Below are 13,377 nucleotides of genomic sequence, written 5' to 3' on the forward strand. Positions count from 1 at the left end.
GAAGAGCTTTTTTGGCCCAATTATTCTAAATGGTGGTTATTTTACGGATACAAGAACTATTGAAGATGCTCTAAGAATGTGTTTTGGTTAGAAGGAAAGAGACGATGGGTTGGGATCGACCATTTCTTTTATGTTTGGTTACACATTCAATGAACAGTCTTCACCAACTTTATAAAATATATCTCTAAGATTGGTCATTCCATCCGCTAAAATTGGTCGGACAAAACTGCCCACCTTTGGTGGTCCCCTCTTAAATAATTGGCTCATCCCTCTTATACAGAAACACACGACTTGATTGGCCCTATACCGAAAAAACTAAACGGTAAAGTAAAAAAAACTAAGTGATCCGAAAGCATCCTTACTTGGCCTTCAAAGAAAAGCACCGTAAGTGAACAATTCCTCATTTTGTAGTTAAGCATGTGAGCACAAAAATGTATTCACTGAACTACCAAAACTTCATATATTTAGGAACAAAGGGAGTACTTTAGAATCATCATGCTGCACAATCAACATCTCACTTTCCTGAAAACTGAGCTTCAACCTAGACATTTGCATGTGAGCAAAGCATGCCCAAGCTGCATTCGCTGCCCCGCCGGCAAATCCTGTCATCATAGTTGTAATTAGTTGGTTATATGGTACTTATTAGCTTAATTAGTTACTTGTTCTATATGTAAGTCATAGTGCGAGTCTTTTTTCATACCTGTAAAGAAATAGAACCGATACCTTCTAGATCAAATGTGTTCTTCTGAATGGGGAATTATTGGAGAAGAATCTATGACCATGATAGGTGGGTCGTACATAGAGGGAATTTATGCAGGTTGATTTTTGACAATTCTGATTTCGCCTAAATCAGTTTCATCCTTCATATTTTATGACGATTGTCTGCGTAGCACTTTTGGCGATTGAATTATGGCGGTTCCACCAGAGTTGCTTCATTGGATTATTTCTAGATGCGCTTTTATTGGCGTTGCCCCTGCTGAAATTGGGGAAGCATCTTTTCTTGAATCAGCTGCCAATTTTTTACTCACTCTTTTGTTTATAACCACTTAAGGTACCGCTGCCAGCCGGTCGGTGTGAAGACTGCACTGAACCGTAGACTTTGACAAGTCTTGCACGGCCAAGACGCCAATACGTGATCTTTTATATTCACAAAATAACACAGCAAGACGGCTCTACCTGATAAAAATTAAATAAAAATTGCCCGTGAAGAAACTGCCACTCTCCTCTGTCTCTCTCAACTAAAACTGCCAGGCGAACGTTCGCGTGTGCCACCCTACACACGTTCGCGGGTCCATAAAAAATGGTTAGCGTGATTGCGCGAGGGCTTCCGACCGAGAGACAGGGGGCATCGCAAGTAGCTATCGCCCACTGATTGCACTCGCTGCATTTCCTCCCGTCTTCCTATCCCGTCGTCCCCCCTTCGCCAGCTACCCCCACGGCCACGGAGTGAGCATGAGTTGAATCGTCGCAATATCCATCCATGGCTCCGCCCCGCCGTTGAGTCAGTTTCGCGAGCCGATTTAGTCCACTCCCGTCAACCACGAAGCAGATCGCTGCTGCCTTCTCGACTCCACTGCAGATCTCACGCTTTGCGCTCGCGCGAGCTTCCGCCAGGTACTTTTTTTTTGTCAAATTCGTGGCTTCCAGCTCTTCTGTGTAGATCTCTGCCGTCTCACCTGGTAACTGGCAAGTGCCACAGCTGCTAGACTAAGTTGGGATTCCGGGAACGTCGTAGCCGAAAGGTTTTGCGCAGAACTTGACAAGCTTAGATAGTTGTTTGCAGTTTTACTAGCGAAATAGTTGTCTTGGGCCATGTGTTCGATATAATGCCTGGCCCCCGCCGCAGGCATGGCAGAGAGAGAGAGAGAGCATAGTTGCCTCCACTCGATGCCGGCTATGGCCGTGTGCATCGTCATGATGCAGAGGCCGGCAGTTATCCTCCTTTTCTGAAAAAGAAAAACTCAGATGCCGGCTGTCCTGTGGACGTGCCTTGGCAGCGCCAAGGTGCCTAATCTTATTCACTGTAGTGGTGTGTAAAATGTTGTCATCCTGTTCTTGCCGCTAATGAATATTTTCTATCTTATTAAGTATTTACTCTTGATTGCATCTGCATCTGTGTACTTGGCTACAAATTCTGATGTCCAACTTCTCCTTTTCTGATGCTGCAGACTTGATCACACTGGTCGTTTGCTCAGCACGTACGCTGCTGTCCCTCTCTATTGGCCACCTACTACAAGTCTTCAGAAGGTGAACATTAGCTGATCATGTGGACCACCAGTATCATGTGCTGCATTTTCAGAGCATAGCTCTTTGCCCTGTACTTTGCCAAATGTGTTAAATTGGCTAGAAAATTGCAATCTTGTTCCAAACAGCGTCATCGGTTCATTTGCTAGACTAAATATCAGTCGTGTTCTATGTGGATGCTGCTTCAAAGGGTTTTGCGCTCAATTAGAACATACATCAATTTCTTGCTGCTCCTTACATGGTATCCTACGCCTATCGAGCCTCCTGCAATGAAAATCACAGGCATGCAGTTCTCTAGTCCAGATTACATTCAAAAGGGGTGACAGTCGGATGTTCGTTCTAGCCTAGTGGGTTTTCCTGTTCTAATCTTTGTGCCCACCTGCCATTCACGTTATTATTTACTCATTAATTTGTTGATTCTGCTAGGTGATTCTACTTTGCTTTAGAAAAAAAGAATGAATTGGACTGAACCTTTGTTTGTGATACAATTTATCTCTAGGATTGGGTCTCTGTTCTGGGATATGAGTCAAAGTCCTAGAATGCTTTCCAAATTCGACTGGGTCAAGTTCATATAGGAATTCCATCCGTTACTAGTGCTGTTAACTGTGATCCAAGATCTCAGTGATCAAAGGATAAATTATATTGTAGTCTTAAATATGCTTAGATTGATACATCCTGTTGACGCAAAATGGAATACCTATAATTCCATTTGCATACGAGTTCCTTCTTTTCTTAAAGGGGGAAAATGCTACTCTTTACGTACGAGTTCCTGAGCTAATTTGGTACCTGTAATTCATTCTTTCCTTAAGGGGGGTATCCCTGACCTCTGCATCGATTAATGCACACAGCCATTAGTATTTTTATTCTGCCATGTAATATGCTCTATCTTTGCTGTTTAGATCAAATGGCCGAGGCGGTACTCATTGCTGTGACGAAGATTGGTGACATTTTACTAGAAGAAGCCACCAAAGGCATCATAGCTAAGCTTTCTGAAAAAGTTACTAATCTGAAGGAACTGCCGGTAAAGGTTGAGGAAATAAAGAAGCAACTGACCATGATGGGCAATGTTATAAGGCAGATAGGCACGGTATACCTCACGGACGACGTTGTCAAGAGTTGGATTGGGGATGTCCGCAGGGTGGCCTATCATGTTGAAGATGTAATGGATAAATACTCATACAACCTTCTTCAACTTCAGGAAGAAGGGTTCCTGAAGAGATTCTTCATCAAAGGAACACATTATGTCAGAGTTTTCAGTGAAATTACGGATGAGATAGTTGAGGTAGAGAAGGAGATTCAACTAGTTATAAAGATGAAAGAGCAGTGGTTGCAGCCCTCCCAGCTTGTCGCTAACCCACTTACTGAGATGGAAAGGCAGCGGTCCCAAGACAGCTTCCCAGAATTTGTCAAAGATGGAGATCTAGTAGGAATTGAATACAACAGGATATGGCTGACCAGCTTGCTGTACTCCGAAGAGCCAGAGCCAGAGAATACCGTCATAACAGTATCTGGCATGGGTGGGTTGGGAAAATCTACCCTTGTTTCAAATGTTTATGAACGTGAAAAGATCAACTTCCCCGCACATGCATGGATCGTTGTGTCACAAGTTTACACTGTTGATGCCCTGTTGAGGAAGCTATTATGGAAGATCGGATATACCGAACAACCATTGTCAGCAGGTATTGACAAAATGGACGTGCATGACTTGAAGAAGGAAATACAGCAGAGACTTCAAAACAGAAAGTATTTGATTGTACTGGATGATGTCTGGGAGCAAGATGTATACTTCCAGATACATGATGCTCTCCAGGATCTCCCAGGAAGTCGGATCATCATTACGACACGGAAGGACCATGTCGCCGGAATTTCTTCTCCCAACCGTCATCTTGAGCTCGAGCCATTGAGCAAGTCTGATGCATTTGACCTCTTCTGTAGAAGAGCTTTTTACAACCGGAAGGGCCACATGTGCCCCAAGGATCTTGAGATGATTGCTACTTCTATAGTTGATAGGTGTCATGGTCTGCCTCTAGCAATTGTTACCATTGGTGGCATGTTGTCTTCAAGACAGCGATTAGACATTTGGACTCAAAAATACAATCAGCTTCGAAGCGAGTTGTCAAACAATGATCATGTCCGAGCAATTTTAAATCTGAGCTACCATGACCTTCCAGACGACCTCAAAAACTGTTTTTTATACTGCAGTCTATTCCCTGAAGACTATCACATGTCACGTGAAAGCCTTGTGCGGCTGTGGGTTGCCGAAGGCTTCGTGGTAAGAAAAGAAAAGAACACACCAGAGATGGTAGCTGAGGGGAATCTCATGGAATTGATCCACCGCAATATGCTTGAGGTTGTGGAGAATGATGAGCTTGGTAGAGTTAGCACCTGTAAGATGCATGATATTGTGCGTGAACTAGCGATTTCTGTTGCTAAAGAAGAGAGATTTGCTTCAGCAGATGATTACGCCACAATGATATTGGTACAGCAGGATAAGGATGTTCGTCGTCTGTCATTATGTGGATGGAAAGATGACACTGCAGTGAAAGTTAAACTTCCACATCTTCGAACAGTACTGTCACTTGGAGCAACTTCACCCTGCCGTGGCATGTTATCTTCTATTTTGTCAGAATCCAACTACCTTGCTGTTCTTGAGCTGCAAGACTCTGAAATCACTGAAGTGCCAACATCAATAGGGTCTATGTTCAATCTACGTTACATCGGATTACGGCGCACCAAGGTCAGATCACTTCCAGACTCTATCGAAAATTTGTCTAACCTCCACACTCTGGACATCAAGCAAACCCAAATAGAGAAGCTACCACGAGGGGTTGTCAAGATCAAGAAGCTGCGGCACCTTTTGGCTGACAGATATGCTGATGAGAAGCAGGCAGAGTTCCGGTACTTTATTGGAGTGCAAGCACCTAAAGAGCTATCCAACTTGGAAGAACTGCAAACTCTCGAGACTGTGGAGTCCAACCCTGACTTGGCAGAGCAGCTGAAGAAACTGATGCAACTAAGAAGTGTGTGGATTGATAACATTAGTGCTGACGACTGTGCAAATCTGTTTGCTACCCTGTCAACCATGCCACTTCTTTCGAGCTTGCTTCTTTCTGCAAAGGATGCGAAGGAGGCGCTTTGCTTTGAGGCTCTCAAACCAAATTCTACATATCTACACAGGTTGATTACCAGAGGACAATGGGCCAAGGGAACACTAAATTGCCCGATCTTTCTCAAACATGGGATAAACCTCAAGTATCTAGCTATAAGCTGGTGTCACCTTGGGGAAGATCCACTGGGGATGATGGCACCGCACATGCCGAACCTCACATATCTTAGACTAAACAACATGCACAGTGCCAAAACTTTGGTTCTGTCTAAAGACTCCTTTCCCAACCTGAAGACACTTGTCTTAAAGCACATGCATGATGTCAGTGAGCTAAAAATTGTTGATGGCGCTCTTCCCTGCATTGATGGTTTGTACATTGTGTCGCTGTCGAAGCTCAATAAAGTCCCCCAAGGCATTGAATCCCTTGGCTCCCTTAAGAAGCTCTGGCTGCTAGGCTTGCACAAGGATTTCAGAACTCAATGGGGCACTGAAGGGATGCATCCGAAGATGGTACATGTTCCAGAGCTTCGTGTGTAGATGCAGCACGTCGGTTCTTTCTGCAGTGCCATTCTTGGATGGTGCATCCAGTCCAACTGCATCATGCTTTTAATCATTCCAATAAATTTGCGATTATCGACATCACCAGCAGCATTTGGTCGGTACTTCTATATTGTAACACATTTATATTCCTAAAGGATCGGTTCGTGCGCCTTGCACCGTATGTGTTTTTTTGTTGACCGTGGACTGTACCGTTTGTGTTGTTTAAGCTACACACTCTTAGTAGTTATTTCCTGTAAAGGTATGTATTGTTTGTATCGAACATCTTGTGTGATTAATCATATCAAACATTTCATTTTGTAACATTGGTATCTTTTGATCTATGCACTATGTCACCCCATCATAATTTTGTAACATATTCATTTTATACTGTGGTTTTTTCAGTAGGTCATCTGTGTTTTTTCCCGGATGTTCAGGTTCCCAAATTTCAGATCAACAAGATCTCTTTCTTGTTTTTCATTTTTTTTAATCAGCACTTATGTGGTTCTGCATGTCTTCAGGTCCGCCAATTTTAACGGAGCTAAATTAGTAGTATCATCTGACATGCTGTGTGACACAATAGGAGGAAAGAACATGTTCTTTCCGTCATGAATATGTGCTTTCTGCTCATACAGAACAGAAAAACACTTTCTGTGGATCTCTCAATGCATCGTCTTTTTTAGGTCAAGAACCACAGCTTTGTAGGAGTTCAACAAGGGCATTTTGCTAGAGGATACAAGGATCGATCATCTTTCCCTCTTACTTTGGTACACTGAACTGTCTTCTCTGTCTGCAACAACTGTTTACAACGTCACAATTGTTTTGGCCGCGCCGTCTTTATGCTGCAGCAGAGAGCTATGGTCTTCTTCCTTTACTGAAAAGAAGAACGATTTCAAAAGGTAACACTGCTTGGATATCAGCAAGCTCAGAACATCTTAAGTGTTCACACGTAAGTGCGACCACTGAGGACTCCGAGTTCCAAATAAATCACATCTTTGACCGCACCACCCCGATGTGGCGGCGAAAAGCAACAAGATTCCTTTGTATCTTTTCTCATTTATGGAAGATATGCATTTTTATCATGTTTACGCGAGGAATACTGTCTGGATATAAGCAAGAATTTACGTGAGGAATACTGTCTGGATATAAGCAAGAATTCATACCGAAGTGTTCAAGCATGCAACTGCGATCGGTGAAGACCTCGAGTTCATGATATCATGTGGCTTCAGTCAGAAGTGCAAGTGACAAAGTCACACGTACAAATAAACTACATTGTGAACACTCAAGATGTATCATGTGGATACAGAATCACACACAAATGAACCACTGTGCTTCAACCACAGAATCACATATATACTGGCATAGCGCATTAGTATTCCGCTACACCAAGAATGAGTATCATTACCGAGAAACTATTTGTACCATCAACTTCTTAAAACAAATCTTGGTTGCCAGCTGGTAGGCTTCCTGGAGAAACAACCAAACATAAGGTAGCCTGATTTTCTATATCCGCCTGAACTTGGTCAACATGGACGGTGATTAATTTCTCCACATGTTAATCATAACATGTGGAATTTTCTCTGCCGTCCGTGCCAACAAAATGGCCTTCATGGTTAACCTCCATAACTACGAATCCATCCCTATGTCCGATCATAATCCTATAGCCTAGCACAAAAGGAAGGAAAAGATTACAACCTTGCATCTTTTCACTGGAGAAAACAAGGAAACGTTAAAAATGTAACAACCATGTAGACAAAATTCCCTTTATCGAAGAAATTGTTGCCAAACATGTATAAACATATTATAAAACATGGAAGTACAAACATATGTAACAATATGGCACAAACCATAGTGATCAATGTACCGAAACCAAAAGATGACATCGGTCAGCCAGCTCATATGGAGCTTTCGAAGTCGCCCTTGCTACCAATTGTTTCTTCATCGTCAATATCCACTATAGATATGGCGTGGCTTTGTCCAATCACGACCCTATCATATACATATAATATTGTTCTTTACAATGTTGGACTTATAAAATATATAAATCAAAGTGTGGCACAAATATAAAAGCAACCGGAAACAATTATATACATCTTTGAACAAATGAAATCATATTTGTGCAGCGTAGAAATGCTCTTCCGTAGTAAAACAAAAGGAAAAAAGAACAGCAAAAGATCATTAACTACCTCCTTGACTCCATCAAGCATGCAAGACCCATAACATCTGCCCCACGTAAGATGTTGAGAATTCCCCTAAGCCTGGGAAATTTAAGGTCCTTGGTAAGTTTGTATGATGACCAACTTCAGATACCCCATCCCTCTAGCAACATGGTGGTAAGGGTTCGGGGCTAGGTCTCGGTTCAGTTTGTGTTTCGGGTTATAGCACTATATGTATAGACAAGATCAGACACCTAGTTTAGTCCAGTTTTAGCGAAATCGACAACAACAGAGACAATCAGAGTGGGATTAGGCAAAATATCTTGGCTTTCCCTTAAAAAATGAATATGAACAAGAATGGTGGCACCGCAATCCTGTGCCCATTTTTCACAAGAGCAACACTCTCGAGATTACCTGAAATCGGTGGAGCTCCACAAATAAATGATGCCATTTCTTGTACCTGTAATTAGAACTGGAAGATTGGGATGGGAGAAGACATAAATGACTGGAGACCTAAAAACTTCCAGTGTAAGAATGCACGTCTTTTTCTGCAAGTCCCATATCTGATTCGAAACCAAAGGATGGCTTATTAGCATTTTTACGAGAGCGCGGTCTATTAGTATATATTTTGAATTAACGTAGCATACCTTGGCAGTATTATCAACAGAACCAGTAATCAAATATTGCCCATCATCACGTGTGAAGAAATCCAGGCATTTCACATTATCTGAATGGCCAGACAGAGTGTAATGGGATTTGGGTGAATCAAGACCCCAAACCTGAAAACCTGAACATCAGTAAAGGCATTGTAGGGAAAAGGTATCCGAGCAGCAAGATGTTAATTGGCAACAAAAAGGAAGAAACTCAGACCTTTATTGTGCGATCGTTCGACACACTAGCGAAACTGCTTGTGTCATTTGGATTAAATGCGAGTTGACATACAACATCAGAGTGTTCCCCTTCAAATGTTGTTATGCATTCCCATCCCTTGTCCCAGTCCCAAAGCTTTATCAGTCCGCCATAGGATGATGAAAGCACATACGGCTTGGTTGGATGAACGGCCAGTGATGTGACAGAGCTAACACGAGCTCTGAATCTCTGGATTTTCTTCTTTTTTATTGCTTCCTCTTGTACATGGATACCATCAGAGGACCCAGCCACAAACCATTGCTTTCGAGCAATAAATTTAATGCAGTCAACTGCAGTTATAGAGATGAGATCTTATTGCATTAGCATTTGACGTAAAAACTTGGCTTAACATGGAAATCAGATAGTGTACATGCCTGGGCCCCTAGAGATTTGTATTGGACCCCTCCATCTCTGACAGTAAACAGAGAAGACGCTATTAGTCCATTAGAAAGAAGGTTTTTCCACGGCACACATCAAACCCACACAAAACATAGCCATTTCATGACAACAGATGATTTTGCAATCACCTCACTTGCCGGGGCCGGTAAGTCCCAAGTGTTAAAGTCAGTAATGATGTTTTTTACAGTAACCGAAACATGCTCATCAGTGTCCGTACAAACTTTGGCATTCCTAGCAGCCCATATTTTCCAAAGGATCAGGATGGAAGCTTCTATCCAAATGGCAATCATTTTCATATGTTAAATAACAAGGAGTGTTCACGGCAAGCACCTGTGTGACATAGTCCCATATACGGACATATCCACCGGAATGACCTATTATAATCCTGTTTAACCAGAACAGATGTACTATACAGAATAATCGCGTCCAAAGTACTCGCTTGAAAAGAAGTAACAATATAATGGAATGCCCAGTAATGCTATGAGCCTATTAACTCACCATGACTTTTCTGGATTTGCATCTATGGAATACAGCTCCTGACGAGCTCTTTCTACAGATATGACCTGATGCAACAGAACTTGATTGTGTAAACCTTAGAGAAACGACATTGAAGTTAGCAGATCTATGCAACAGAAAATGGAACTATGTACCTTCATTACAGGTGGGATGGTGTGCTACGTCATATGCATCATATAAGATCACCACAAAAGAAAATACATCACAGAATTAGTAAGGAAACACCATTGTACAATATAGATACCCACCATTCAAGCAAAGATCATTTCAACAGTTTTGTCACTTTTAAATGCACATCACTTGACCTCAACTTGTTGGGATAATAAATAAGGAATTTCATGAAAGTTTCATTGCAATTTCCTTATCTTTCACTGACCTAAAAGCAATAAGCAATTTCATAAAAGCTTCATTTCAATTTTGCCTTCTACTTGAAATTTATCTTGCCAGAGGTTCATCACCTACATTTCATTTACTTCACCGCCATTCTGCAATCTTACACAAATGACATCTAAAATGATACCATCTCGGATCAAATTTTTTCTCCTTTAAAATCGCTTTTGCTAATAATATAACAGTATGGGGAAACCTGTATAGCTTAGTGTGGAATTACACCATTATTTTTTCCTTCAAGCTATTTCCACTCCATAAGAACCTAATAAATTTTGATGATATTATTCATAAAATACTAAATGTTAAAGATTATGCCGACACTAACATCATATATTTTCTAAACATAGGTAGCACGACACAGAACAATTTAATTTTTACTAGCTTACTAACCAGACCAATCATGTTTCTAGTGGATTACTACTTTTTCTTTTCTCGGTCGCTGAATGGCAAGAACTTAACCCATGGAGCAGAAATGCCTTATTTACATGAATCAACTCACCTTATATATTGTCTCTCCTTGTGGAGCAGAAACAGCTTTTAATGTCACCTCATGCATCACAGTGCCCACCTCTTTGGCTGCCTCAAAAAATCGGTCATTACATTGGCCTTGGATGATACCCTCCCCAAATTTAATACTCTGCAGGATCAGATCAAAATCTGTATCTTCTGACAGCTTAGCCGGCGGTGTCATTATCACAATGAGAGTGTAAGTAGACCACTGCGGCACAACACCATACAGTGGAATATTACGGAAGCATGAATATATCCCTCTCTTTGGCTTAAGTTTAAATGCCACTTGTTCATCTGTGTTATTTGTTAGGTGAAGCGGGCACGGGATTAACGCGTTGTAATCCAAAGGAAAGCGGAGTTCGAGTGGATGGACGTCAAGTGCCTCGCAGGACCCTGTAATCACCTGCACAAGAAAAGAACTTGTGTGATTTTGATTTACATGTCAGAACACTTCTTATGATTCCGAACATGTAAAGCCTTTGACGCTGTCCCGACAAAAAAAAAAGCCTTTGACGCTGAGCAAAACACAGATGCACAACTAAACTCCAGCAATTTTTCCAGAAATCTCCTCAAAATTCAAAGCTAAAACCTAAAAATTGCTAGAGCAAATACCGAGTGGTCGACTAGCTAGGACAGAAAACACATTTAATAACAACACATGTATTTACTATATTCCCCAAAGTATCTACTTAGGCAATTTTAGATTCTATTCAGTCGACCCACAGTATCTATTTGATTAAATTTGGATTCCTTTCATCACACTTTCACTTTAGCTTATTTAACCAGGGTTCACTTACGCACTTGCTTCCACAGTTCGGCCCAAGCTGAAGATGTTCACTTATTTAGGTTTGTACTTCAATTTGGTTATGACTGTTGCTGACACCTTTGGAATGGCATCTAGGTTATTCTGACTACAGTTTTAAGTTACTTGAAGAGTAGAGAACTATGGTATTTATGCCACAAACATATAAAAGTAATTATGTAAACATGTTAGTTCTAAACTACTCTCTCCGTCCAGAAATAACTGTCGCTCAAATGGATGTATCTAGCACTGAAATACGTCTAGATATATCCATTTGAGCGACAGTTATTTCTGGACGGAGGTAGTACTTGCCAAATTGTACTCTCCTTAAGTTGTTAGCTATGCAATGATGTTGACATGTGTACGAGCTACTTTCAAGGGAACTATGCATGGTATATATAAGCGAAGGATCAGGCCGGCAGGGCCAACCCATATCTGATCGGAACTTCATTAGGTACTATAATTCAATTTAGTTCCGAAAGTGCAAAGCTTAGTACTCATAGATTAAACCTGTAGATTATTTTTGGCACCATGTGATTATCAAGTATTGTGTTGTCAGGTTTCAGATCCATATGCATATCCTTTTACACTGTAAGATAACGCAATTGCTCACAGATTCCCTTGATCTACTTGATAGTGGGTATCAATTCCATGTCCCTTGCAGTATTTGCCAACACACAATCCTTTTGTTTCATACACTGCTCATCTTCTGATCTTTGGGTGTTCTGTAATTAACTTCTTTTTTTCTGAAAAGACATATCTACCTTGTAAACACGCCGAGATACACCCTGGCTATTTATTCGCTCATAAGATGAATCTTCCATGATGTTCTCCAAACTTGCGCATGGTAAATTTGTTGCTTTCTCTCTTCCAGCATGCATACTCTCCAGTCCACTATGCTCCATATATCTGTTCACCCAATCAATTACATGATACATTCTTAAGAATTGTAGCATGGAGAAGTCATTCTGTTTACGAGAAAACTCAAAACAAAATGGTTTGTAGTAATAACATTTTAAATCATAAACAGTAGATTAATGTCCAAGTATTTTCTCCAGTACGAACCTTGTTGCTTTAGGCAAATTCCAGACCACAAACTAGTAGTACAAAACTTGGAACCAGGCTATCTTGGAGTTCAGATTCAACTCAATCAAGTGCATTGACCAGAAAATGATATATGGTGAAACAGAGGTTGTTTGTTGGAGGCTTGCAGAAACTGAACTCATACCATGAAGATGAGCATTCAAGCAAAGAAGGGCGCACCTACCAAATTAGCCTGTCCTGCACGTGGACTCAGAAGTCAGAACACGATCTGGAACTGCTTTTTCAGTCCAACAATATGATCACAACCTGCATTTAAGAGATGGACGAACATTATTTCAGATGTATAAACATATGTAGGAAACACAAAAATATGCTTGTCAAATCGAGACACAACCCCCTTTCTTACTCTGTTTAAAGGTTAAAGTTCTGTGTATAGTTGAAGTGTTGAAGATAGTTGGATTCAGCAAGAAGTTAACAGAACTGCTGAGAGATGAAAAGAGAATGAATTCTCAACGCAATATATAGCTGTAGATGCACACAGTTTGAAAGAGATGGGAATGTATCCTGGAGTAGTTTGCTAGCAGTGGAGGCTTCTGGGAAGGGAAGACTTTTCATGGATAGACGCTGATATATGCAATGAAACCAGCTAAGAGCTTGGGGTTAGTTCTAAAGTGCCAATTGCAGGATTAATTATGATAGCTTAAGAGTCTTTGCTTCTGACATAATCTATCATAAGCTTCACGCGGCATGATATATAACCAAAT

At 41.1% G+C, this 13,377-nt stretch overlaps 2 protein-coding genes across 2 annotated transcripts in view; one reads left to right on the forward strand and one right to left on the reverse strand.

The window, feature by feature from the left end:
* The first annotated feature begins 1,333 nt into the window (after positions 1-1,333).
* On the forward strand, positions 1,334-6,229 carry LOC119295224 (disease resistance protein RPM1-like). The gene is made up of 3 exons (XM_037573587.1): positions 1,334-1,614; positions 2,169-2,247; positions 3,144-6,229. Exon 3 carries the CDS (start codon positions 3,149-3,151, stop codon positions 5,885-5,887), a length of 2,739 nt encoding a protein of 912 aa, XP_037429484.1. The 5' UTR covers positions 1,334-1,614; positions 2,169-2,247; positions 3,144-3,148; the 3' UTR covers positions 5,888-6,229.
* Positions 6,230-7,057: 828 nt separating this feature from the next.
* LOC119295225 (coatomer subunit beta'-2-like) overlaps positions 7,058-13,377 on the reverse strand; it is a 12,660-nt gene continuing 6,340 nt past the window's right edge. The window contains exons 2-14 of the mRNA XM_037573588.1: positions 12,833-12,919; positions 12,334-12,478; positions 10,757-11,170; positions 10,002-10,025; positions 9,850-9,914; positions 9,682-9,736; positions 9,327-9,363; positions 8,914-9,242; positions 8,691-8,822; positions 8,458-8,606; positions 8,074-8,145; positions 7,735-7,876; positions 7,058-7,552 (exon numbers count right to left, since the gene is read on the reverse strand). Of these exons, the coding sequence (XP_037429485.1) occupies positions 7,783-7,876; positions 8,074-8,145; positions 8,458-8,606; positions 8,691-8,822; positions 8,914-9,242; positions 9,327-9,363; positions 9,682-9,736; positions 9,850-9,914; positions 10,002-10,025; positions 10,757-11,170; positions 12,334-12,474 (1,512 nt within the window). The 5' untranslated portion in view covers positions 12,475-12,478; positions 12,833-12,919 and the 3' untranslated portion in view covers positions 7,058-7,552; positions 7,735-7,782. The remainder of the gene's footprint in view (positions 7,553-7,734; positions 7,877-8,073; positions 8,146-8,457; positions 8,607-8,690; positions 8,823-8,913; positions 9,243-9,326; positions 9,364-9,681; positions 9,737-9,849; positions 9,915-10,001; positions 10,026-10,756; positions 11,171-12,333; positions 12,479-12,832; positions 12,920-13,377) is intronic.

Source organism: Triticum dicoccoides, chromosome 4B (assembly GCF_002162155.2).
Source record: "Triticum dicoccoides isolate Atlit2015 ecotype Zavitan chromosome 4B, WEW_v2.0, whole genome shotgun sequence".
Taxonomy (NCBI): Eukaryota; Viridiplantae; Streptophyta; class Magnoliopsida; order Poales; family Poaceae; genus Triticum; species Triticum dicoccoides.